This window comes from Rhinoraja longicauda, chromosome 9 (genome assembly GCF_053455715.1).
Source record: "Rhinoraja longicauda isolate Sanriku21f chromosome 9, sRhiLon1.1, whole genome shotgun sequence".
Taxonomy (NCBI): domain Eukaryota; kingdom Metazoa; phylum Chordata; class Chondrichthyes; order Rajiformes; family Arhynchobatidae; genus Rhinoraja; species Rhinoraja longicauda.
In genome coordinates this window covers 48,754,319-48,781,827 of record NC_135961.1, presented here as the reverse complement: position 1 = coordinate 48,781,827, position 27,509 = coordinate 48,754,319, and the positions used below count along the sequence as shown (strand labels likewise).

Genomic DNA, 27,509 nt, shown 5'->3' with positions numbered 1-27,509 from the left:
TGGAATTCTCTGCCACAGAGGGCAGTGGAGGCAAAATCACTGAATGAATTAAGAGAGAGTTAGATAAAGCTCTAGGGGCTAGCGGAATCAATGGATATGGGGAGAAGGCAGGCATGGGTTACTGATTGTGGACGATCAGCCATTATCACAATGAATGGCGGTGCTGGCTCGAAGGGCCGAATGGCCTCCTCCTGCATTTTCTATGTTTCATTGTTTTCTATGTTTCTATGAGTGGAAGGTGGTTGCATAGTCCACATTGTGCATGTGGTCAATCTCTGTCAATCCCAGCAGGATTTGCTGTAGGTAGGATTGAGAGGGGAATCACTCATTCTAAGCCAGAAATACTGGTGTGGTTCTGTCCAGCTCATTAGACATGAACAAGCAGTCTTTCCCCCAAATTTCCCATCACCCTAAGATGAACCTTTAAAGATTGAGTAGCCAGATATTGAACTAGAAAGGCTGAAATTAGTAGGGTGATCGAGGGCTTGGGCAAAGTGGTTGTTCTTCAAGGGAGTAAGCCAGGTGGGAAGGATGAAGAAAGCGAGGGAGCTCCGAGATCAAGGCTGTAGAAAGCAGGCATATCAGATTTTGGGGCAATAGACAATAGACAATAGACAATAGGTGCAGGAGTAGGCCATTCAGCCCTTCGAGCCAGCACCGCCATTCAATGCGATCATGGCTGATCACTCTCAATCAGTACCCCGTTCCTGCCTTCTCCCCATACCCCCTCACTCCGCTATCCTTAAGAGCTCTATCCAGCTCTCTCTTGAAAGCATCCAACGAACTGGCCTCCACTGCCTTCTGAGGCAGAGAATTCCACACCTTCACCACTCTCTGACTGAAAAAATTCTTCCTCATCTCCGTTCTAAATGGCCTACCCCTTATTCTTAAACTGTGGCCCCTTGTTCTGGACTCCCCCAACATTGGGAACATGTTTCCTGCCTCTAATGTGTCCAATCCCCTAATTATCTTGGCGATGGTGTACAAGAGGCTCATACCTTGTCGTTATTGTTGTTGAGTGACATCATGTGTCCTGCAGACTATGACATGGTTATAGAGTTATACATCATGAAAATATGTTCTTCGGCCCAACTCATCCATGCCGACCAAGATTCCTAACCCAGCTAGACCCGCTTGCCTGCGCTATATCCCTCCAAACCTTTCTATCCTTGTATAGAAAGGAACTGCAGATGCTGGTTTACAACGAAAATAGGCACAAAATGGAGTAAATAGAAGGGAGGTTGGTTTTTGTGATGGTCTGGGCTGCGTCCATAATTCTCTGCAATTTCTTGGATGGAGCTGTTCCCAACCATGTTGTGATACATCCCGATTAAATGCTTTCTAGTAGACCAATAAATTAACTGGTTAATGTAAATTAATCTTACTATAGGTGGGTGGCAGAATTGGGAGCAAGTTGATGGGTATGTGTGATTACACGGACATGTGGGAAAATGGAATTTAAGTGTTATTTAGAGACACATAAACAGGCAGGGAATGGAGCGATATATACCACATACAGGCAGATGCGCAGATTAAATTGGCATCATGGTCAACACAGACTTTGCGGGCTAAAGGGCGTATTTCTGTGCTGTGTTTCACTTCCATGGCCTATGTTTTAATAGAAGTTTTCTGAGAACCAGCATACACTGGAAAGACTGAATGGCCTCCTTTTGCATGATCAGAAAATATGGATGAGAAAATAAGTGTCAATTTGAAAAAAACCTTCAGCTTTGACCTTCCCGCCTCAACCCAATAATCGGCAAGTAGGGACTCACCTGTTAACATGACAATGAAAGGCAGGGAATGCTCCTGTGCTGTTCCCCAATATCCAGCCTCTCCCAGCAGGTTCCTGTCCAACACCTGATGGTACAGTTCTTCAATCCACGCCTGTGACAACACCATCAGCACCCGACTGCTTTGCACCTGCCTCACAAACTCTTTCTGCAGAGACACAACCGCACAGACAGTTCAAGATTATGGTTGGACATTCAGGAATAACCACCTGATCTGGGTCTATGTGTCTCCACATGGGATTAGCAGGCTCTTCCATGGCCACAGACTAAACAAGCCCACATCATCGTACCCACACACCCGTGGTGAGACAGGGTGAAGATGTATTGGTGTCTGATGTAGGAGTGAGAGTTAAATTTCCTAGACTCTGCTTTGAGAAGTGTAATGGACTGATGGCCTTCAGAAGCCACACCTGGCTTTTGTTCAAATCCCATCAGGGGCCAGTGGGACATTTAAATTCAACTAACAATCTGGATTATTTTCTAAAGGAAATCATTCATTGAGTACTCCAAACATAAAATACAACTGGCTTTTTGTAACTCCTGCCCCACTGCAATATGGTTGACATTTAACTGCCTGAGAAATGGCTCACTCTCTAAGTGATTAGTCCACTTGTGAGTTTTGGTCATGTTTAGTTTAGGTATACGGTGTGGAAGCAGGCACTTCGGCCCACTGAGTCCTCGCCGACCAACAATCACCCATACATTCGTTCCATCCTACACACCAGGGACAATTTACAGAAGCCAATTAAACTACAAACCTGCATGGTTTGGAATGTGGGAGGAGACCAGAGCAAACCCACGCAGTCACACAGGGAGAACGTACAAACTCTGCAAAGGCATCACTCGTAGGCAGGATCCAGCCAAGGTCTCTGGCGCTGTAAGGCAGCAACTCTACCACTGTGTCATGGGAATAATTGGGAGTGTGGATGTTTCTGGACTCCTTCTTTAAGGAAGGAAGAACTTGCGTTGGACGTGTTGTCAAAGATGACAGCAAGATTGATTCCTGAGGATGAAGATATTGTCATTTGCATTACATGAGTCCCTTCATTCATGCCTCAGAATAGGCTACTTACAGCTGAGAAGAAATTTATTCACTTGAGAGAGGTTTGGAATTCACTATTCCAGTGGCTCAACCATTGAAACATTCAGAGCAGCGACTGATAGATTCCCGTGTGTTAAGGCAATGGAGAGATATGGAGATAATGCAGAGGGAAGGCCCTGAGATAGATCAGCCATGACCTTGATGAATATCAAGGCAGGCTTTAGGGACTCCTGCTTGTGTCCGCGTGTGGGATCTACCATTAGTGGACCAGGGAAGTGAGCACTAGTGACATCTCCAGCGTCGGGTCTCCTTACCAGTGAGACGGGGATGGGTGCTGGCTTCCTCCGGTAGTAGTCGCAGGCGTTCAGCTTCAGGCTCAGTGACAGGGCGTGGAAGGCCACCAGGTACAGGCCATCTGCATTCATCAGCGTCTGGCAGCTGCTGATCTCGCCGGTGTCCAGACCTGGGGAGCACAGCAGTTCTGAAAGACATGACACACGCAAGGTGCTCACCACAGGAGTCAACAACCATGGGCAGGGGAGCAACTAACCTCCCGAGGCATAATTCTCTCTCATCTGATCTGTTGGTGGAGCCAGTCGTTGGAAACTAGAAGGAATTTGCATTTCTGCACCTCCTGTACTGACATCAGGGTAGGATTCCAGAGTCAGAGCGGGATAGATACAGGCCTCTGAGTTAATGTTGACTGTCAGAAACCCATTTACACTAACCTTATTATTTTTATTCTTCCCCATATTCCCATCGATTCCCCCCAGTTTCTACCAGTTACCCACACACCAGGGACAAGTTTACATAGAGTCATACAGCACTGGAAAAGGCCCTTCGGCCCAACTTGTGAATGCTGTCCAATATGTCCCATCCAAACCTATTCCCCTTTGCCTGCATTTGGTCTACCTTTATTCATCTCAACCTTTCCAATCCAGCAGCCAAGAATTTTTAGCGATACAAACGTACGTTTCTGGGATATGAGAGGAAACCGGTGCACCTGGGAGGAAAACCAATCAATTGGGCACAGGCAGAACCGGTGGCCAGGATTGAGCTGGGGACATGGGCTGTGAGGCAGCAGCTCTCCGGTATGGGAGAATCTAGGACCAGAGGGCACAGCCTCAGAATTAAAGGACGTACCTTTAGAATCAAATAGCAATTTCTTTAGCCAGAGTCTGGTGAATCTGTAGAATTCATTACCACACGATGGCTGTGGAGGCCGTCAATGGATATTTTAAAGCGGAGATTGATAGGTTCTTGATTAGTCGGGGTGTCAAAGGTTATGGGGGGCAGGCAGGAGAATGGGGTTGAGAGAGTTAAAATAGATCAGCCATGATCAAATGGAGGAGCAGACTCAATGAGCCGAATGGCCTAATTCTGCTCCTATATCTTCTGATCATGATACAGCTGTACAAGTTTTTAGTGAGACCATACTTGGCGTACCATGTGCAGTTCTGATCACTCAGCTAGAGGAAAGATATCATTAAATTTGAAAGGAGAGTCATCAGGACATTACCATGACTTACGGACTTGAGTTATAGGGAGAGGTTGGATCGGCTGGGATTTTTTTCTTTGGAGGGTAGGAAGCTGAGAGTGACTTTATTGACGTGTGCAAGATCATGAGGGGCATTAATAAAGTGAATGCTCACAGCTTTTTTCTCCAAGAGTAGAGGATTCTAAAACTAGAGAGCAGAGGCTTAAGGTGAGAGGGGAGATATTTAAGATGAATCACTGGGACAACTTTGTAGTCTGTATCTGGAATGAGGTGCCAGAGGAAGCTAAAGAATCAGATACAACTTCAACTTTCAAAAGACATTTGGACCTATATGTGGATAGGAATGGTTGAGAATAATATGGCCATATGCAGGCAAATGGCCCAGAATGCCAACTTGGTTGGCATGGACAAGATGGGATAAAGGGCCTGTTTCCATGTGTTATAGCTTTATGACTCAAAAGTGACAGCTCTTGCCATCTCCCCAGGTAGCCAACTGACATACTTGGTAAGATCTTCATAACAATCCATATCATTCTTACAATAGCGCAGAGAAAGGCCATTTTGTTTGTCAGATTAGGCAGATACAATTAGGACTTTTAAAAGACATTTGGACCGATATATGTTTAGGGATCATTAAGAGAGGCATGGGCCAAATGCAGACAAATGAAACTATCGAAGTTTGCCAACATGGTTGGCATGGACAAGGTGGGCCGAAGAGCTTGTTTCTGTGCTGGATCTCTCCAAGATCAGGGTGAGACTATGCCATCTGAATGGGAGCTGTCTGAATGAGGTGTTTCATAGTCGGTGCCATCTGTCCTACAATTGCAACAGTGACCACACAGTTTCTAGGGGATGTTGGGAAAAGTGCCGTCAAACCCCCAGAAGATTGTGTGTTGGGGTTAGGATGGGGTGGTTGGGTTGGGGGTGTACCTGACTGCAGCCCTGAACAGAAGACGGAGGCGAAGCTCTGCAGAGAAGAGTCGACTTCGTCCATGCGCGGGAGGGAGAGGAGGCGAGGGAGAATGGTGACGAGCGATTGCACGAAGATTCGGGCACTGTGCTGGTCAGCCTCCTGGTTCCTGAGGGCCTTGAGGGTTAGGGTGGTACCGTGCAGTGAGCGGTGGCCGGGGAAGTCGCGGGGTCCCTGCTCCTCCTCTGCCAACGAGTTGTCCGAGCCGATCTCCGAAACGTCCGACCTGCCCGAGTCCTTCTCGGCCGCCATCGAGTACTGGTCGCACGAGTCGAACTCGGTCCTTGAGGCGTCCTGCTCGTCCACGCTGAAGTTGCTCTCGCTGTAGCGGGAGCCCGGCGGGCGGCCGGTCCTGGGGTCGACCGACAGCAAGTTGGCAAAGTCCACATAGGGGTGGGTGCCGTTGTTGGCCCCGTGGGCCGGGTCGGGGTGGTCTCCTTCCTCGGCCCCCAGCGGCGCCGCCCTGCACGGGGCCTCGGCCGCGTCCGTCCCGCCCGGGTACTCGCGGGGGTCCGCCTCCTCTGGTGTGGTGCGGCCCGTCTCCGCGGTGACGCTGATGCTGACGTCCGGGCTCTTGCCCGCGCCGGGCTCCCACTGGGCCTGCTCGGTGGACAACACCCGCCGCTGCCAGCGGAAGTCGGCCTCGCTGATCTCCATCGACTCGCGGGCCGACTCGGTGCCGCCCCTCAGCTCCTCCGCGTGCTTCAACAGGTGCCGCACCTGGTCCTCGGACAGGCCCCCGCCCTGGCTCAGCTGCTCCAGGCCAGCCAGCAGAGCACAGACGCAGGACACGGCCGAGTGGCAGGCCTCAATGCCCCCCTTCATGCAGGCCTCCGTCATACCATCCATGATTCTGTGGGGAAGGGATGCACGGGGGGTGAGAACTGGCAAACAAACAACCCACCGCCTCCTCCACATCAACCAAACAAATCTTCCCACCTATCTCATTCCCCACCCCCCCACCCACCTCACCCATCGCACACCAACTCCCACCCCACCCACCTCACCACCCCCCCACCCACCTCACCCCCCCCACCCACCTCAGCCCCCCCCCCCACCCACCATCCCCCTTCACCCATTGCACATCAACCCCTACCCACCTCACCCCCCTCCCCATGCACCTCACCCACCTCACCCCTCACCTCAGCTCCCCACCAGCCACTTCAGCCCCCCCCTTCTCCCCACCCCTCCACCCCCTCGTCCCACACACCTCCCCCAGTTCTAGTGCGCTGATAAAGGACCTCCTGTATGCAGGGCAACATCAGTAAATGCAGTCATGTAAAAGGAAAGTATACAGCTAACAACAAGGCCCTTCATCAGCATTGACATACAGAGGGATCTTGGGGTCCAAGTCCATAGCTCCCTGAATGCTACAGCATCAAGTACTAGAGTCAGGAAGTCATGTTGCAGCTTAAAAAAAAACTATCCAGCCCGCATTTGGAGTGTTATCTGCAGTTCTAGTTGCCACGTTAGTGGAGGCTTTAGAGAGGATGCAGAAGAGGTTTGCCAGAATGCTGTCTGTATTAGAGGCTATTAGCTATAAGGAGATGTTGAGTAAATTTGGATTGTTTTCTCTGGAGTGTCAGAGGCTTTTTCCCCAGGTGAAAATGTCAAAGATCAGGGGGCATATCTTGAAGGTCAGAGGTGGAAAGTTTAAAGGAGATGTGCAGAGCATGTTTGTTTTTTTACACAGAGAATGATGGGTGCCTGGAACACACTGCCAGGGTGGTTGTGATCGCAGATATAATAGTGGTGTTTAAGAGACCTGTAAATAGGCACATGGACATACTGGGAATGGGGGGGCATTGGAGCACATGCAGGCCAAAGAGACTAGTTTAACTTGGGCACCATGTTCGGCACAGACGTTGTGGGCCGATGGGCTTGTTCCTGTGCTGTACCCATTTATGTTTCATGTTCTCCAGGAACAATGTCATCAAAACCATACGACATAGGTACTCAGCAGGTCAGGCAACATCGTAGAGGCAACAAGTGTAAGTTGAGACCGTATTAAAACCTGACCCAGAATGTCAACTTATACCTTTTGCCTTCACACATGCTGTTCAACCCGCATTTTGTTTTGTTTCAGACATCAGCAACTGCTCTCACTTGTGTCTCCAAACGTCTCTAGAACCAGAGGGCAGATGTTGAACGTGAGGAGTAGGAGGTCAAGCAGGGATATAAGGAAGAGTTAAAACTATGCCCTGGAGTATTGGACATTTCCATCCTGGGAAAAAGGTTCTGACTGCCTACCATATCCATGCCGCTCATAATTTTATAAACTTGTTTTTCCCCTCAACCTCAGATGCTCCAGAGGAAACAATTCAAGTTTACCAACCACTCCTTGTGGCTAATGTCTTCTAATCCAGTTGGCACTGGGAGTATATAAGGGAGGTAGAAGCATTTTGGAAAGGTCAGGAAACTGGGAACGGGCAACTGGTGCAGAAGAGGAGAAGAATTCTGGTGGAGGAGGAGTCAACTGAAAATTTCAATTGGCGAGGCAAAGAGTTTATGGATCATGGGATGAAGGTGGATAAGACGAAGTTCAGAGTTAACTCTGGGTAGGTCCAAGATAAGCACTGAGCAGGTGACTTACATCTTGTGAAGATCCAAGTGTGACTTCCTTCGCTGACTGGAACGCCTCCTGGTCTCCCCTTCATACACGGTGGGCCCAGCGAGATCGTATAGGCGTTGGGGGCTGCTGAGAATCTGTGCCGGTGGAATCAGACAGGCATTAGTGCGGGAAAAGGCATCAAACATCTTTTGTCAGACACACTCTCACATCCAGCTGAAGAAGCCGCGGGTTTTAAGTCTCAATCCAGAGAACGGAGCACAAATAACATCCCAACATTACTGGCGCTGGCTCTGAGGGAACTTTGTGGAAGTAGGCATGGATTCTTTTTTGGAAAGACGTGGTCAAGCAAAATCCCAGATTACTTGTTATTGAGGGAAGCCATGGATATGGAAAATGGAGTTGAGGTGAAAGATCAGCCGTGATTGTGATGAATGGGGGAGCATGCTCAAGAGCCAATGGCCTGCTCCTGTTCCTTCTTCTAATGTTCTTGTATACCACTCGCTGCAACTATACAGCCCTCTTGCAGCGGTACAGTGCCCAACGTCACAAGAGGTAGGTATAATCGAACAGACGCTGGAACTGTGTACGCTGGTTAGCACGCAACTTAAGTTTTTCTCTGTACCTCGGTACATGTGACAATAAACTAAACTGATAAACTGATACAGATAAACAGGCACACGCACAACACATGCACATACGCACTTAATCACAATGTCTCACACACACAAAATAGACCCATACTCATACAACACGTAATCCAATCACAAACACACACACACACATGCTCAGTCACACACACACAAACACACACATACACTCAGTCACGCACACACAAACACAGTCACTAACACAATACACACTCTCCCCTGTGCACACAGACACCCCTTTTTCTAGCAGATGCAGTTTTACCTCCTTCATGATCTTGATGGCCTCCACCCTGTGCTGTGGGGGTGGGTAGAGCAGCAGCCGATGGTACAGTGACTGCAGCACGGGCCTCAGTGACTCCAGGCAGCCCACCAGTCGGACCAGCTCCACTGCGATGTAGTATATGGTGCGTGCCACCGGCCCGCTGAGAGCTGGGGCCATGGACGAGCAGCCGGACCCTCGGCCGTGGTCAGAGACCCCGGTAAGAGTGGCCTCGCTCTCTGCCGAAGAGGCCCCGTGGGCAGACGAGATGGTCTTGTCGTGGATGGGGTTGCCCAGGATGACTATCAGCGCCGGACAGAGCTGCCTCCTGCAACAACACAATCGATTCAAGGGCACGGACTGGAACAGCCCAAGCTTATATAGCGCCTGAGAACTGACCTCCAGACACTTTGCAGGATGGCATTGAGAATCTGTGGGGTGCGACAGGCTCAGTCAAGGTGATGGAACAGCACACAGGAAGAGACAGGTGGAAGCAACACTCAAGAGGAAAATATCCAGGACCCCCAGGGTTTTGTACTGGTTCCTGGATGATGGGTGGCTCGCAGTTATTGCCATCCCTGACTCACATGAGCTGTTGAGCTGCCGCAGACTGTTGAGGTCTACAAGTCTTAATGTTTTCTATGGACTGGATTCACAAATAGTCCAGGGCAAGTCAGTGCGGCAGATCGTCCCTCCTTGAATCAGGCAGTTGCCATAGTTGTCTGGTCACTAATTACTAATACGAACTTCACTCGGTGACTGATCATTAATACTCGCTTCACTGATTATTAACAAGGCTTACCAGCAAGACTAAAAGGCTCTGATCGCCAAATCAATTCCTTACTAGTACACCAGCTAGACTCGGCTGATCGTAAACTGGTGGATGCAAGCCTTCTTTCCCTGACCAGCCGCAAAGAGGGGGTGCTGTCATTGTGGGGAGATGGGCTGGAGCTGGGGACACTCAGTCATAGTGGGGAGTGCAGGGCCAATGCTACATTTCCATACAGAGCTGAAGGTAGTTTAAATACCTTAGTGACTTCAAACACTGCCAATAGTACAGGTTTCATCTGACATTTCATCACCAATACGCCAGAACATCCCACACTGACTCACTTTGGCCTCTGGTTCTGCACTGTAAGCCCCCATCACTTTGGCTTTACTGTGGACATCTCAGGTGCTGGCAGGTTTGCTGCTAATGCTGGTTGGAGGGATTCCTCACCTCCCTATTGCAAACGTTCCACCAACAAAAACAATTCCCCAAAATCATTTCCCCCTCTCCAAGTTTTTATCAACAGTTTAGAAATAGACTTTATATTATTTATTAATTTTGTGGGGCATGGGTGCCATCGGGAAGGCCAGCTTTTATTGACATCATTGAATTGTAGTTTCCTCAAACCAGATCCATTAGAGATTTAATGGGCCGAACGGCCTCCTTCCCTGGTTGAAACACAGAATGGTCACACACCCATTCCGACAAGATTTACGCACACTTCCCTTTCATTACTGGCATAAAATGAGGCAATTTGGTCCATCGTATCCACGCTATAACGTTCCAAAAGCCTTCTGATTAGTTCTACTACAAGGGGCGAGGTGGAGATGTGAAAGATTGGCCAGTAGTGGAGGTTATCTCACTGCGACTCGTGCATCTAAGAAAGGTGGCCAAGGGTGACTGAGGCTGACCTTCATCGGGAGCTGGGTGGGATATGTGTATCTCCAAGGGCTGACTGCATTGTCCTGCCCGGCTGGTTTAAAGATAGCTGATGTAGGCCACGCAGCCCCTTGGGCCTGCTCTGCCGTTCAGGAAGATCATGATGATCCTCCACCTTGTCCACTTTCCTGCCTCTTGCCCATTTCCTCTTATTCTGTTGACATTTAATAAAAAAACAACTAATCAGACAGTCAGAACCTTCCTCCCAGGGTGGAAACATCAGAAGGAACAGCTTTCAGGTGAGAGGGGGAATTTTTAAAGATGTGCAGGGCAAGATTTTACAGAGGATGGTGAGTGCCTGGAACACACTGCCGGGTGGTGATGCTGGAAGTGGATATTATAGTGGTATTTAAGAGAGTTTTGAATAGGAATATGGATATGCACAGAGTGGAGGGATATGGACTATGTGCAGGGTTGATTTTGGCATCATGTTTAGTACCGACATTGTGGGCCAAAGGGCCTGTGCAGTACTGTTGTTCTATGTTCTATGTTCTCATCAACCTTACTTCTGAGTGCACTCAATTGCTACAGCTCCCTACAGGAAAGAGTTTAAAAAAATTACTACCTTCTCCATAAAAAAAATTCTATTCTCAGTCCGCAATTGTGAAACGGTTACTCTGAGGCCGAGTCCCCGAGCTCCAGAATCAGCCAGAGCAAACTGCTTCTCGACTTCCACCCAGCCATGCCACTCAAATTTGTGTGTGTCGTAGGATTACTCTCATTCTTCCAAATCAAAGAGTTCTGGCAAATCTTCTTCAGTCTCCTCAGAAAATCCACTCAGAACTAATTAGAAAGCTATTGAAAAGAGCTGGCATCGAACATTCCTTCTCTCCAGAGATGCTGCCTGACCCGTTGAGTTACTCCAGCATTTTGTGTCTACCTTAGTACAATAAGGGAATTGGCCCTTTAGCCCACAATATCTGTGCTGAACCTGATGCCAAATTAAATTAATATCTACTGCCTGTACACAATTTGGATAGCAGTAAAAGGATAAGCCCAAGTCAGCATGGATTTATGAAGGGGAAATCATGCTTGACTAATCTTCTGGAATTTTTTGAGGATGCGACAAGTAAAATGGATGAAGGGGACCCAGTGGATGTAGTGTATCTAGACTTTCAGAAAGCCTTTGATAAGGTCCCACATGGGAGATTGGTGAGCAAAATTAGAGCACATGGTATTGGGGGTAGGGTGTTGACATGGATAGCGAATTCATTGGCAGACAGAAAGCAAAGAGTAGGAATAAACGGGTCCTTTTCAGAATGGCAGGCAGTGGTGAGTGGAGTGCCGCAAGGCTTGGTGTTGGGGCTGCAACTATTTACCATATATATTAATGATTTGGATGAAGGAATTAGAAGTAACACTAGCAAGTTTGCAGATGACACAAAGCTGGGTGGCAGTGTGAACTGTGAAGAGGATATTAGGAGGTTGCAGGGTGACCTGGACAGGTTGAGTGAGTGGGCAGATGCATGGCAGATGCAGTATAATGTAGATAAATGTGAGGTTATCCACTTTCGTGGCAAGAATAGGAAGGTAGATTATTATCTGAATGATGTCAGATTAGGAAAAGGGAAGGTGCAACGAGATCTGGGTGTGCTTGTACATCAGTCACTGAAAGTAAGCATGCAGATACAGCAGGCAGTGAAGAAAGCTAATGGCATGTTGGCCTTCATAACGAGAGGATTTCAGTATAGGAGTAAGGAGGTTCTTCTGCAGTTGTATAGGACCCTGGTAAGACCACATTTGGAGTATTGTGTACAGTTTTAGTCTCCTAATTTGAGGAAGGACATCCTTGTAATTGAGGCAATGCAGCGTAGGTTCATGAGATTGATCCATGGGATGGCGGGACTGTCATATGAGGAAAGATTGAAAAGACTAGGCCTGTATTCAATAGAGTTTAGAAGGATGAGATGGGATCTTATAGAGACATATAAAATGAAAAAAGGACTGGACAAGCTAGATGCAGGAAAAATGTTCCCAATGTGGGGGGAGTCCAGAACCAGGGGCCACCGTCTAAGAATAAAGGGGAGGCCATTTAAAACTGAGGTGAGAAGGAACTTTTTCACCCAGAGAGTTGTGAATTTGTGGAATTCTCTGCCACAGAGGGCAGTGGAGGCCAAATCACTGGATGAATTTGAGAGAGTTAGATAGAGCTCTGGGGGCTAGTGGAATCAAGGGATATGGGGAGAAGTTGAGCACAGGTTACTGATTGTGGATGATCAGCCATGATCACAACGAATGGTGGTGCTGGCTCGAAGGGTCGAATGGCCTCCTCCTAAACCTATTTTCTATGTTTCTATGTATCCATATCCCTACATTCCTTGTATATCCATGTGCCTATCTAAAAGCTTCTTAAATGCCACTTTCGTACGGTATCTGCTTACAACAATACTCCTGGCAGCGCAGTCCAGGGACCCACCACTCTCTGTGTAAAGAAACTTGCCCCGCGTATTTCCTTTAACCTATCCCCCTCTGTCCTTAAAGCTACGACCTCTATCATATCATATCATATCATATATCCGGAGTATTTGATATTTCCACGCAGGGAAAAAGATTCTGAGTGTGTACCCTATATATGCCTCTCATAATTTTGCAAACTTCTATCAGGTCCCTTGGGCCTCCGAAGCTCCAGAGAAATCAATATGTTTTGTCCAACCTCTCCTTACAGCTAATATCCTCTAATCCAGGCAGCATCCTGGTAAATTTCTTCTCCAGCTTCCAAGCCTCCACATCATTCCTATCGTGGGAGCAACCAGAACTGCACGCAATAGTCCAAATAAGGCGTCGCCAAAGTTTTTGAAAGCTGCAATATGACTTCCTGACTCACACTCAATGCTCTGACCGATGGAAGGCAAGCATACCATACCATACCATATGCCTTGGATAGGCACAAAAGTCTGGAATAACTCAGCAGGTCAGGCAGCATTTCTGGTCAAAATGTATAGGCGGCATCCTGACCCAGAACGTCGCCTATCCATTTTCACCAGAGATGCTGCCTGACCTGCTGAGTTACTCCAGCATTTTGTGTCTATTTCTGGTATAAACCAGAATCTGCAGTTCTTTTTTTATTACATGATACCATATGCTTTCCTTATCACTCTATCTACTTGTGTTGTCACTTTCAGAGAGTTAAGCGCAAACTTTGAAACCGTGTCCAAGTCCAGGAATCTGTATAATTCCCTCCAGTCAAATAATTAATCGCTACTCAGATGCACTGAAGTACTATAATTAAACGCCACAGCAGTGAGGTACCGATGAACGATGTCTCAGGAACAGGTGGTGAAAGAAGAGGGACAGAGATCAAAATGTGAGAGACTGTGAATAAGGAGGCGGCTGTACTCACCACAGCAGGTCGGTGAAGCCCTTGTGGTGATGCATGAGGGGGGAAGAGCTGCTGAACATGGAGAGGATGCACTCCAGGTACAAGAGTTGCATGTGTTGGCTGTCTCTGAAAGGCAGAGATCAAGGTAAGAGCAGGCTCCCTCCTGAGCGGCGAGGAGGTTTCCCAGCGAGGGGTATCAATCCCCCCCAGCCCGCAGTAAGAGGGGTAGCAGTTGGACTCGGATGCAAAGTCCAGAAAACAGACCATTGAGACCAAGCATGGACTGAGTAATAGTTTCGCCGAACACCTACACTTGATCCTATGGGGTCTCCCGGTTGCTCACCATTTTAATTCCCTTGCCCATTCCCATACCGATCTTTCTGTCTTGGGCCTCCTCCATTGCCAGAGTGAGGCCATGTACAAACCAGAGGAACAACACCTCTTATTCCACCTGGGTAGTTTACAATCAAATGGTACGATCACTGAAATCTTCAAATTCATGTTATAACCCCCTTTCTTTCCCCTCCCACCTTGGTGTACACACATTTTCCCCACCATGTCCCATCACCCTGCTCCTTTCCCATCCTCCGTACACTCGTCTGCCATCCTTGAGTCCCATATTTCCCTTTCATTCCCTCTCTTCCCCTTCGCCACTGCCCCACTTAAGCCTCGCCATCAGTTGGTTGATTAAAAAGCCCCGCAGGCCCAGATGAAAGAGTGTAGGAGAGAACTGCAGATGCTGGTTTAAATCGAAGGTAGACACAAAATGCTGAAGTAACTCAGCGGGACAGGCAGCATCTCTGGAGAGAAGGAATGGGTGACATTTCGGGTCGAGACCCTTCTTCAGTCTGAAGAGATGCTGCCTGTCCCACTGAGATACCCCAGCATTTTGTGTCTACCCCGGATGAAAGATCCTGGGTATGTCTTTGTACTCGGGATGCAGAATTCTGCTCCGGTCCACTTACTTCACAACCCGTTGCAGCTTCTCATAAAGGACAGAGAGCACAGAGACCACGTCTTCACAGAGTGCCTCAGCGGAGATCGACTGGTCTGAAACAAGAGTCCAACATGACCGGGTTTAAAACAATTCACAGACCTGCGGCACGACAAACTCCGAGGAGAGCAGTAACCACCAGTGACTCAGATAGTTGGAGGGAGAATACAACGGCACGGTGGGGCAGCAGGTCGTGCTGCTGTTTCACAACTCTGGCAACCAGAGTACAATGCTGACCTTGGACGTTGTATTGGTGGAGACTGCATGTTCCCCCCGAGACTACTTTGGGTTTCCTCCAGTTTTCTACCACATCCTGACGTGCTGGCAGGTTAGATTACCACCACAGGATGCCGTGTGTAGGTGGGTGGCAGGAGAATGGTAGGGAAATGGGTGATTTGATTGAAATGTAAGAGAAAATAGGTTGTAAGGAAACCAGTGGTGGAATGGTACTGGTTGGATCCATCAGTTAACATAGGCTGATGGACTGAATGGCCTCCCCAGGCGGTGTGTGAACATATCAGACATTTTCGATTGCAAGTAAGAGATGGTGGGATATCCTTGACCTTGGGTTTGGGGGTTGCTGTCAGAATACCCACATTGGATAACTACGAGGAGGGAAAGTTTTCACATCTAATGGTCTCCTACGTTGGGTTCTGTGATTTAGCCCAACATATCCATCGAGAGTTTCACCTCCACCACCATGCTGAGAGATTACCTTTGTTGTGGGATTCCTCCTGTCCACCCTCGTTCTGCAAGAGGAAAAAAGGCATTAGTCAGGGTCAGGCAATCGCTACTTTACCACCAAACTGTGACAGACACAGAGGACATTGCTCCATCTTTCAATCTGATCTGTGTTTCATGAGCTCTTCCCCCCCATCATCGTTTGTTTTTCCTGCACCTTCTCTGTAGCTGTATCACTACATTCTGCTCTGTTTATTTTCTCTTTTGCCCGACCTGATGTATGCATGCATGTTATGACAGCACACAAATCAAAATTTTTCACTGTATCTCATACACGTTACAATAATAGATCAATGCCAATATTACCAATATCAGTACCAATGCCATCCCTTAATACCCTTCATTAACAAAACTATAGCTCAGATTTATAATAAAATGGATGAGCTTTAAATGATCTTTCGGAAAAAAAAAGTCCTAATTTTTTAATGGCCTCTTTATATCGAAGTAGAAAAAGTCCGTAGTTCCTAGGCTTTTCCTTGGGGGTTTCTTCAATACAGGCATAAGATTAGCCACCCTCCAGTCATCCAGAAACTCAACCATGGGGGTTGAAGACAGAAATATCTCAGCCAGTGGCCCCACAATTTCTTCCCTAGCTTCCCACAATTTTCTAGGATACACTTGATCAGGTACCAGGGATTTATCTACCTTAAGACCACCAGCACCTTCTCTTCTGCAATGTGCACTTTCTTCCAGACTATTAACGCCGAGTTCCCTAGCATTCATGTCTTTCTTCACAGTAAATACAGATGGGGTTAATTTATTTCACACCGTGTTTATCTTTAAGGGGCCCTATTACCTTCCTTGTTACTCTTTTACCCTGAATATGCTTGTAGAATCTCTTTGGATTCTCCTCTGTCTTATCTGCCAAATCTATCTCATGTCCCCCTTTTGCACTCTATGCACTTCAACAGATTCACCTGACATAGTATGGCTCCTTTTTCCTTGAACAAAGCCTCAATTTCTCTCGTAATACAGGGTTTCCCATTCCTGCCAGCCTTGCCCCTCAATCTCCCCATAACTAAAATCCTCCAGTTCAAGCAACATCCAGGCGAATCTCATCTGCACTCTCTCCAGCACAACCATATCTTTCTTATAGTGTGGTTACCAGAACAGCAACTGGAGCCTAACGAATGTTTTGTGAAGTTGCAACGTAACTTTCCCACACTTAAAATCTATGGAGACACAAGAGATTGCAGATGCTGAAATCTGGAGCAAAATATATACTGTTGGAAAAACTTAGTGGATCAAGCAGTACCTGTAGAGGCAGAACGATGGTTCAGGTTTTGGGTCAAGATCCTGCAACACTTACTTATATTCTATGCCCCAACATTTGAAGAAAGCATGCCATATGCCTCCTTCACCATTCATCGACCTGTGTTGCCACTTTCAGGGAACTATGGACTCGGACCCTTGACCTCTGTTCATCAACATTCTTTAGCACCCTGCCATTTACTCAATGTCCTGCACATATTTGACTTTCCAGAGAACATCATCTTTCACTTGACAGGATTAGATTCCATCTACCAATTCTCCGCTCAACTTTCTTTCTGGCCTACATCTTGCTGTAGCTTTAGACAACCTCACTCGCTATCCAAAATACCACCAACTTTCACATCACACATAAGAATAATAATCGTACCTCCAATATTCATATCCAAGTTGATATTTTGAAATGTCAAACAAATCATCCCTGAGTCAGTGTAAAGTCATGTGCAGTCTATAATCTCCCTTCTTATTTATTTCAATTTTTGTTTAGTTATTGGAGCAGAATTATGCCATTTGGCCCTTCAAGTCTACTCCACCATTCAAACATGGCTGATCTATCTTTCTCAGCATTCTCCTGTCTTCTCCCCAAAACCAGACACCGGCACTAATCAAGAATCCGTCAATCTCCACCATAAAAATATGCATTCTTAGGTGACTTCATCTTGGCAAGGTATCACCTCAGTAAATTGACCCTGCACTGTTTGTGGTAGTCACTGCCCACTAGTCTGGTCTACGCACGGCAATAACTACCATCTTGAATGGCAGAGGTTGAATCTGCTGTGTAGATACAAGGAAATGCAGATGCTGGTTTTCAATAAAGAACATAAAGTGCTGGAGTAACTCAGTGGGTCAGGCAGCATCTCTGGAGAACATGGAGAGGTGATATTTCGGGTCAGGAACCTATCTGAAGAAGGGTCCCGACCCAAAATGTCACATGTCCACATTCTCCAGGGGCGCTGCCCGACCTGTTGAGTTACTCCAACACTTTGTGTTTGACTCTGCTGCGCTTGGAAGATGTGGGTCCCCTCCTGCTCTCAGCCAGATGCCACTGAGGGACAGACGGCAGTGACACCTGCCGTGGTTGTTGAAGCTGGCTCACCTCGTTCTCCTGCTTCATGCGCAGCTGCTGAGCCAGGTCGCCGAACATCTGGCTGAGGGTAGCCCGCACGGCAGTGTTGATACTGCGCTGGTGACAGCTGGTGACGTAAGTCTCGATGCAAACCTGGTTGGTAACAACAGAGAGAGGGGGCTGTGAGCAGCAGCTGACTGTCCCTCGGACAGATCTCACACACTGGTGAGGGAACAATCTACTTCCACTTCAGTGGAAGCTGGCCTGGTGTGTGGCAGTGCACGTTGTGTGTGTGTGTGTGTGTGTGTGTGTGTGTGTGTGTGTGTGTGTGTGGCAGTGTACGTTTGTGTGTGTGTGTGTGTGTGGCAGTGCACGTTGTGTGTGTGTGTGTGTGTGTGTGTGTGTGTGTGTGTGTGTGTGTGTGTGTGTGTGTGTGTGTGTGTGTGTGGCAATGCACGTTTGTGTGTGTGTGTGTGTGTGTGTGTGTGTGTGTGGCAGTGCACGTTTGTGTGTGTGTGTGTGTGTGTGTGTGTGTGTGTGTGTGTGTGGCAGTGCACGTGTGTGTGTGTGTGTGTGTGTGTGTGTGTGTGTGTGTGTGTGTGTGTGGCAGTGCACGTTTGTGTGTGTGTGTGTGTGTGTGTGTGTGTGTGTGTGTGTGTGCGCGCGCGCATCCGATTGACCATGCATTTGCAATTGCAAACGGTGCGCGTACACAAACATGCATGACCACACAGAGGGAAGCGCACATGCATCCAAGCACAAGAACAACAACAATAAAAACGCAGTGTCTAGTGTTACCTCAGCAATCTTCAGGATGGCACTGCCATTTATTTCAAACGTCGAAGAATATGTGATGCAAAGCAGCACCTTTTATAAGAGAGGAAACAGAAACATTAGCAGGATGTTAATTAGCAGACCACAGGCCCCTCTGAACAGTATTGCAGGCCGTGTTATATCTGGGGAGGACCATGTAATGCCTGGGGCGCTGGGTACAGTGCTTCCGATCCCCATAAGTACATTACCAGCAAGAAAAGGACATTAAACCTTTCCGTCATCCATTAAGATCATGGCCAATCGTCTAACCCACTTCCTTTATCCGCCCTGCCACCATTTCTATTAATGTCCTTAATGCGCCAAAACTACATTCACCATCGCAACAAATGACCATCCACAGCCCTCCTCTTCAACCCAATGCCAGGCTATTTTTCCAGCGATATATCATCTCCAGCTGTGGTCCTCTGGAGTATCAGACTGGGACTTCTACTGAAGTCTCTACACTTACAGAGTCATACAGCACGGAAACAGGCCCTTTGGCCCAACTTGTCCATGACAGCCAAGATCCCCCATCTAAGCTGGTCACATTTTCCCGATTATGCTGCATTGTCCTCTAAACCTTTCCTATCCATGTACCTGTCATTTAAATGTTGTTTTTGTATCTGCCTCAACTACTTCCTCTGGCAGCTCGTTCCACATACCCCCAACTTCTGTGTGAAACGTTGCCTCTCAGGTTCCTATTAAATCTTTTCCCTCTCGCCTTAAACCTATGTCCTCCTGGATTTGATTCCCCAAACCACGGAAATAGACAATATGCATTCATCTTATCTATGTCCCTCATGATTTATACACCACTGCAAGATAATGCATCAGCCTCCTGCGCTCCAAGGAATAAAGTCCTAGCCTGTCCAACCTCTCCCTATATAGCTCCGGCGCTGGCGTCTTGGCAACATAAATCTCTGCACTCTTTCCAGCTTAATGGCTGAAACCACTTTAATTCCAAAAGGAGATACAATGTCTCGCTACATCTCCTTTGTGGTAACTGTACAGTAAATGGGAGCATGGTCCCTTTTGTGTCTGTAGACGGCATCACAAGAAAGCCCCTTGAAAGGAGCAGTGACCCCAGTGTGTCAGGATTTTAAGTCACAGCAAGCACCTTCATCACTTCCACTTGCAGGTCCTCATTGAGCGAGGGCGTGACCTTCATGGAGTCCAGCATCTGATTCAGCAGCTGCCTGTCCTCCAGCTCCTCTGCCTTCGACACCAGCCTCTCGTCCACCAGCAGCTTCTAATGGGGAAAGGGTAGGCAAGTTAGCTCACCAATGCCAAGGAACCCCGTACCTCCTCCACCTCAAACCCCTCGCCCCCACTCCAACGGCGGCACCAGAGATCCGGGTTCGATCCTGACGTTGGATGCCGTCGGCGTGGAGAATGCCCGTTCTCCCTGTGACCGCTTGGGTTTCCTCCCATGTCCCAAAGACATGCAGATTTGTGGGTTAATTGGCCTCTATAAATTTCCCTTAGTGTGCAGGGAGTGGATGAGCAAGTAGGATAACATTGAACCAGTGTGAGCAGGTGATGGATGGTCTGCGTGGAGTGAGTGGGCCGAAGGGCCTGTTCCGTGTGGTGTGACTGTGATTGTGAGCGGATGTGCGTGAAGGAGCCTGAACTCTTGTGATCTAAACCTTGCAATTGACTGAAGGGAATCTGAAATAAAAGCAGAAAATTCCAAGAGACACTCATCACATCAGACAGCAGCTCCGTCTGAGAAATGGTCGGAGGCACCAGGGACATAGATGTTGGAATCCGGAGCAAAACTAAGGAGAGCTGCCGGAGGAACTCAATGGGTTGAACAGCATCTGAGGAGTGAAGTGGACAGCCACCATTTATGGTCGAGACCCTTCATTTGGTCTGGACAAAAGGTCATCGACCTGAACCTTTAATTCTATAAGAAAATAACTGCAGATGCTGGTACAAATCGATTTATTCACAAAATGCTGGAGTAACTCAGCAGGTCGGGCAGCATCTCGGGAGAGAAGGAATGGGTGACGTTTCGGGTCGAGACCCTTCTTCAGACTGATGGAAGAAGGGTCTGAAGAAGGGTCTCGACCCGAAACGTCACCCATTCCTTCTCTCCCGAGATGCTGCCCGACCTGCTGAGTTACTCCAGCATTTTCTGAACCTTTAATTCTGTTCCTCTCTCCACACATGCTGCCTGCCCGAGTGATGATCAACAGCATTTTGGTTTATTTTTTATCTCAGATTTGCAGCATCTGCAGCTTTTTGCTTTCCAGCTCCCGAGATGGTTTCAGTACTAACCTGCATTCCGGCCAAGGCATGCTGAGCTAGTTTGACGTTCTTCGATTCCAAAGCAAGTTTCAGGGGAATGAGGCAGCACTCCCTAACACAAAGGCACAAGGAGAATGAGTCAATGACTTACAATAGTCTAAGCTGTACGATTAGAAAGAAGAATTCTGCATTTACCTTGTTTTCTCAACACTGGATCTGAAGTGTAAACACCATTGAAAATGAGGGCAATCTATGCACAGCAAGATCCCACAAGCAGTGATGGGCCAGATCGCCCATCTCCTCCCCAGGCCATTCTCTGGGCCACGCTTACTAGTTACAGCCCATCCTCACAACTGCAACTCTCCCCCAGGGGTGGCCTGAGGCATCCACTGGACCTCAGTCGGCAATGCATGAAGCCTGGCTCCAGAACACCCTTTGACAATGTCCATTGTTTGAGTAATTTTTAAAAGTCGTTGATAATCAGAGAGGGACACTCAAAACTTATTCAAACTAATTTGCAGGGTGCAGGGACGATTTATGAGGATGGTTCCAGGACTCGAGGGCCTGAGCTATAGGGAGAGGTTGAGCAGGCTAGGACTTTATTCCTTGGAGTGCAGGAGGATCTGGGGTGATCCTTTAGAGGTGTGCGAAATCATGAGAGGAACAGATCGTGGACACTCACAGAGACTCTTGCCCAGAGTAGACGAATCAAAAACCAGAGGACATAATAGACAATAGACAATAGGTGCAGGAGGAGGCCATTCGGCCCTTCGAGCCAGCACCGCCATTCAACGTGATCATGGCTGATCATTCTCAATCAGTACCCCGTTCCTGCCTTCTCCCCATACCCCTGACTCCGCTATCCTTAAAAGCTCTATCTAGCTCTCTCTTGAATGCATACAGAGAATTGGCCTCCACTGCCTTCTGAGGCAGAGAATTCCACAGATTCACAACTCTCTGACTGAAAAAGTTTTTTCTCATCTCAGTTCTAAATGGCCTACCCCTTATTCTTAAACTGTGGCCCCTTGTTCTGGACTCCCCCAACATTGGTTTAAGGTGAGGGGGGAGAGATTTAATAGGAACGTGAGGAGTATATTTTTCACACAAAAGGTGGTGGGCATATGGAACCAGAGGAGGTAGTTGAGGCAGGTACTATCGCAAAGTTAAGAAACATTTAGACAGGTACATGGATAGGACAGGTTTAGAGGGATATGGGCCAAATACAGGCAGGTGGGGCGAGTGTAGATGGGACATGTTGGCCAGTGTGGGCAAGTTGGGGCAAAAGGCCTGTTTCCACTCTGTAAGACTCTATGACTATGATTTAAATATTTTATAAATGTTAACATAAAGTATAATTTTTAAGTATAAGTTACCGACCATCTTTAAATGAGTGGGGCGACACAGAGGGTACGCCAACTACGTTGGAGCTTTGCTCAGTGTCAAATGGATTGGGTGCTTTAATTCAGGACAGAGTCCCACAAATGTATGGGGTAGAAACAAGACATTCGTCCCACCACGTCCATGCTGATTTTCTTGCCCATCTACACTCATCCCAATTGTCCTCATTGCGACTACCTTGCCGATTTAATAATAATAATAATAATAATAAGCATTTATTTTATATAGCGCCTTATCGGGTGCTCAAAGCGCTTTACAAAAACAATCAACATAAAAACAAACAGACAAACTATCCTAACGGAAAAGCGGCGAATAAACAACGCCAGCGTCCTCTCACGTCAGGGTCCGGCAGTAGACAACAAAAAGCACAGGACACACAGATACAATTTTTACACAAACAGCCATCACAGTGATTGCTCTAGGCACACCCTCACTGTGATGGAAGGCAAAGAAAAGTCTTATCTCCTCCTCATTCTTCTCCCGTTGTGCCACGAGGTGATCGAGGCTCCCAACTTTTTGAAGCCCCCACCGGTCGATGGAAAGTCCCAGGGCCGAGCCGAGCAGGCCGATGAAAGTCCTGAGCCCCCACCGGGCGATGGAAAGTGCCGCGGCCAGACCACGCAGGGCGATGAAGGGCCTGCGAGCGGGTCGATCGTACCTCGCGCTTCGGGGCGGTCGAAGCTGCTACGGCTGCAGCTCCCGAAAACCGGTCACCAGTCAGGGACCTGCGAACTCCCGATGTTGCGGTCTGCAGGGCCCACGGCCGAAGCATCCGAGATGGTAAGTCCAGGCCCTGCGACCGGAGTCTTCAAGGTCGATCCCAGCTGGAGGCCGCCGACTCCACGATGTTAGGCCGTAGCGCGAACAGAGATACGACACGGTAAAGGTCGCATCTCCGTTGAGGAAGAGATTAGAAAAAAGGTTTCCCCCAACCCCCCCACCACCCCCCCCACATACACAGAGTTAAAAATAGAACAAAACGTACATTAAACGATGACAATAGACAAAAAACAAAAAAAAGACAGAGAGACAGCCGGTGAGCCGCAGCTGCAGAACACAGCCATGCCCCTTTGGATTTAAGTGCCTGTCTAAACGTCTCAAAGGTAGTGATGTACCTGATTCCACCACCTTCTCATGGATTGTCTTCTAGATATCAACTACTCTCTGTGTAAATACACTTTCCACCCAAACACCCTTCAAAACTCCTCCCTCTCAACTCTTGCTTTGATACTTCTGTCATGGGACACGTGTTCTGACTATCTATCCCATCTATACACTTTTGATTTTATGCAGCTTTTTGTTTACTGATTGAGAATGATCAGCCAGGATCACATTGAACGGCGGTGCTGGCTCGAAGGGCCGAATGGCCTCCTCCTGCACCTATTGCCTATTGTCTATTGTCTATCAGCCAATCTTCCCTGTCCCGCCTGCAACTGGTCCAAAACGCCACAGCGAGACTCCTGACGGGTACCCGTAAAAGGGACCACATCACCCCGATTCTGGCCTCTCTCCACTGGCTCCCTGTACGGTACAGAATCAACTTCAAGCTCCTCCTATTCACGTATAAAGCCCTAAATGGACACTCCCCCCCCCCCCTACATCAAAAATCTTCTAACCCCCCTCTCTAACTCCAGGTCCCTCAGATCGGCCGACTTGGGGCTATTCACTATCCCGCGGTCTAGGCTTAAACTCAGGGGTGACCGCGCTTTTGCGGTTGCAGCTCCTAGACTGTGGAACAGCATCCCTCTCCCCATCAGAACTGCCCCCTCCATCGACTCCTTTAAGTCCAGGCTCAAAACATATTTCTACTCCCTAGCGTTTGAGGCTCATTGAGGAGGCGCTGTGAACTGTTTGCGTGCTACTGTATGTTTTCATTTTTTTTCTATTGGAACCTAATCAAATGTACAGCACTTTGGTCAACGTGGGTTGTTTTTAAATGTGCTATACAAATAAAATTGACTTGACTTGACTATTGTCACCTCTCATGCTCCTTCTCTCCAAGGAAGACAAGCCTAGTTCATCTAGTATTTCCCCATAACTGAGGTCCTCCAATCCAAACAACATCCTGGTAAAAAATGTTGGCGTTTACCCCGATTCAGTCAGTGATGAAACGGGAGCTCAAATCTATCGGGATCAGACCTCCATTTTGTTTTTGACTTCCCTACAGCTGATCAGGGCACTCCCTTACAATCTTCTTTGGATTAGTGGGATAGAATTTTTTACATCTACCTGAATGAGTTGGGCCTCACGTTAACGTCTCATCTGAAAGACATGACCTTCAGGGTTGTGGCATTCCCTCACTACTGCGATTAGCGTTAGTTAGGTTTAGACTCAGATTACATTTATTATTATCACACAGAGAAAAGCTTTTGTTTGCATGCTATCCAATCAAATCAGATAATATTATATATTTAGTATGAATACTCTCAAGCCAAATACAAGTACAATAGGTAGAGCAAAGAGAAAATGCAGAGTGCAGAGTGCAGAGTATAGTTTCTTGCTCTCAAGTCTCAGGAGTGGCTCTGGTGAGGGAGCTCACAACCTTCCTGATGCAGGAGTGAGTGAGTTAAGGTCCTGTCCCAGTTCGGTGATTTTTTTAGGCGACTACAGGCGACTAGGCTGTCGCCGCACGGTCACCGAGGTGTCACGGGCATGGTTGTGAGTAGTCTCCAAAGAGTCGTAGCGTTTTTCTGGTCGTCGCCGGATTTTGTGAAGGCTTGAAATTTTTCGCCGACTGTTGGATTGACGCCAATCAGCGTTGCTTGACGTCTCCTGACGTGGCCGCTGTCGTAGGTTGTAGCCAGGTTGTCGCCAGGTGACGTAGGTTGTCACCAGGTGTCGTAGGTTGTAGCCAGGTTGTGGCCAGGTGATTAAGGTTGTCGCCGATGCTGACTTCGGCGGATTCCAAGTGTGGACTTGATCTGATCATCCATCAGTGTAATGTGTCCATAAATGATGTTAGGTTTTGTATGTTTTTGCACTTGTATTCTGTTTAAAGTTTGAATTTTAAAGTTTGAAGTTTATTGAAGTTTATTGAAGTTTATTACAATATTTTTGTATGCACTGTTGTATATTCTTATCAACCTTTTAAAAAATTTTGTTTGTGTATCAATAAAGGAAATTCTTAACATTTTGATGGAAAATTGCTGTATGAAGTTATTGTATTTCAGAGTAGTTTCTCATGACATCACTTTCAAATAGTCATGATGCAGAATGATTGGAAACCCTACCGTACACCCCCTTTTATAGGGAAAGTGGGTGAAACGTGAATTGTCTTCAGTTGTCTTCAGTCTTCAGGGTCATAGTTTGTCGTAGCTTGTAGACGTAGGTTGACTTCGGTTGTCGTAGGATGTCGCCTCTGTGGTGGTAGGTTATCATAGGTGCGGTCGCAGGTGGACATTCTACTTGCGACGATTACGTTGCCCGTTTTCGGTAGCTTGCCGTAGCTTGACGTCGACTAGGTGGTAGGTTGTTGCAGCTTGTCGTACACATTGTCGTAGGAGGATCCAGTCACCGTTTTTTCGGCGACCTGCTACGACTATGATAGTCGCCGGCAGTCGCCTTAACAAACGCCTAACTGAGACAGGGCCTTTACTCACTGAGCCATGGAGAGTATCTCTGTCGTAATCGGTGTGGCATTTAACATGTTGCAATGCTATCAGAGCAAATTAAGTTATTGTCGTATACACCAAGGTGCAATGAAATTCCTTGTTCACATTAAGATCACAGAATAAGCAGTATACACACGGCAATGATAATACAACAATAAATGCAAGGACAAGTGCAAAATAGCAGAATGGTGCAAGATTGTTGTGCAATCCAAGGTAACGCCACATAGAGTGGTTTATGTGACTGCGCTGGTCACTGACGGATTAACATTTCTTGGTTGAACCTTTAAGCCAGTCCAGAAATCAGTGATTATATGGCGCAGTTGGACTGGGCTTCACATCTTGTTATTAGGCCTAACTTCATGGGGAAGATCATGATGAGATCATTATGAGACGTGAATATCGCAGGCAAGGCAGCATTTATTGTCCATCTCCAATTGCCCTTGGGAAGGTGGTGAAGATCTGCCTTGTTAAAAGTACATGCTGGATACTATTGGCGAGGGAGTTCTGACTTTTAAACAGCATTAAGCAAATCAAACCTGTGGGAAGACTTGCTTTTTCATTTGAGCTGTGAGCATTTACACTTTCCTACTATCTCCAAAGTTAAATGAATTTGGAATAAACCCAGACTAGCCACTAATTATGCAGTACTATAATCCCGAGATGAAAAACAAGCCGTTACCTTGATGTGTATCCTAGTGTGTAATAGGTAACGTTAGCTTTGTCATATAAACCATTATAATGCGTGGCACAAGAGTATTGCTTTTATTTCAGAACAATAAACTGAATAAGGAGGATGCAGTAAACTGGCTGGATTAGTTGCTGGGATGAGGAACTGGCTATGAATTAGACTAGAGAATGTTTTTTTTCTCCTTGGGACAAAGACATGAGGGGGGGAATTTGACACGGGTATACAAGGACATGACTGGTTCAGAGGAGGTAAATAGAGAGAAGCTGTTCCACTGATAGGTGACAGAGGAGGTTGCACACATAGTTTCAAAATGATGGGCAGAGGAATCGAGCAAATGCAAGAAGAGTCTTTTACTGATCTGGAACACATTGCCTGTAAGGGGTGGTGGAAATAGAAGCAATCTGGGCTTTCAGCAGGTAAAGCTTGGAGGAAATTAATTTCCATGGCGAAAGGAAAATCTGATTGACTGGACCGCTCTACAACAGGCCACAATGGGCAGAATGGCCGTCTTCCGACATTAATGAAACTGAAGAGCTTACCTCAATTGATATGTTGGCAGTCTAACATTTTCCGATTCTAATGTTTCTGCAAAATGAGGAAAGAGAATGAGCTTTACAACAGAAGGACAATTTGAGACGTAATCTTTGCACCAGATTCTGTGATATACTGTGGGGGAGGGGGGTTTCCCATCCCCACAAGACTTCCACCCATGTGCAGGAGGTGAAGAACAGAGCATTGAAGTCCCGATAGCTCACCACCCCTTGTTCTCACACTGGTTGTTACTTTAAAAGTTTCATCCTCCTTATGCTCCCCCCCCACCTCCCCCCCTACCTCCCCCCCCCCCCCCCCCCACCTCACCCCCCCCCACCTC

At 47.5% G+C, this 27,509-nt stretch overlaps 1 protein-coding gene across 4 annotated transcripts in view; it reads right to left on the bottom strand.

Annotated features, from left to right (window-relative positions):
- arfgef3 (ARFGEF family member 3) overlaps nt 1-27,509 on the bottom strand; it is an 89,829-nt gene that overhangs the window by 48,653 nt on the left and 13,667 nt on the right. For 2 of the 4 annotated variants that reach the window (XM_078405436.1, XM_078405438.1), the window contains exons 2-14: nt 27,178-27,223; nt 20,972-21,053; nt 19,809-19,940; nt 18,677-18,745; nt 17,909-18,031; nt 15,518-15,551; nt 14,774-14,858; nt 13,830-13,934; nt 8,785-9,109; nt 7,897-8,009; nt 5,264-6,156; nt 3,150-3,316; nt 1,776-1,941 (exon numbers count right to left, since the gene is read on the bottom strand). In XM_078405436.1, coding sequence (XP_078261562.1) covers nt 1,776-1,941; nt 3,150-3,316; nt 5,264-6,156; nt 7,897-8,009; nt 8,785-9,109; nt 13,830-13,934; nt 14,774-14,858; nt 15,518-15,551; nt 17,909-18,031; nt 18,677-18,745; nt 19,809-19,940; nt 20,972-21,053; nt 27,178-27,223 — 2,340 coding nt within the window. The remainder of the gene's footprint in view (nt 1-1,775; nt 1,942-3,149; nt 3,317-5,263; nt 6,157-7,896; nt 8,010-8,784; nt 9,110-13,829; nt 13,935-14,773; nt 14,859-15,517; nt 15,552-17,908; nt 18,032-18,676; nt 18,746-19,808; nt 19,941-20,971; nt 21,054-27,177; nt 27,224-27,509) is intronic. The other 2 variants (XM_078405437.1, XM_078405439.1) reach the window with 2 other exon arrangements.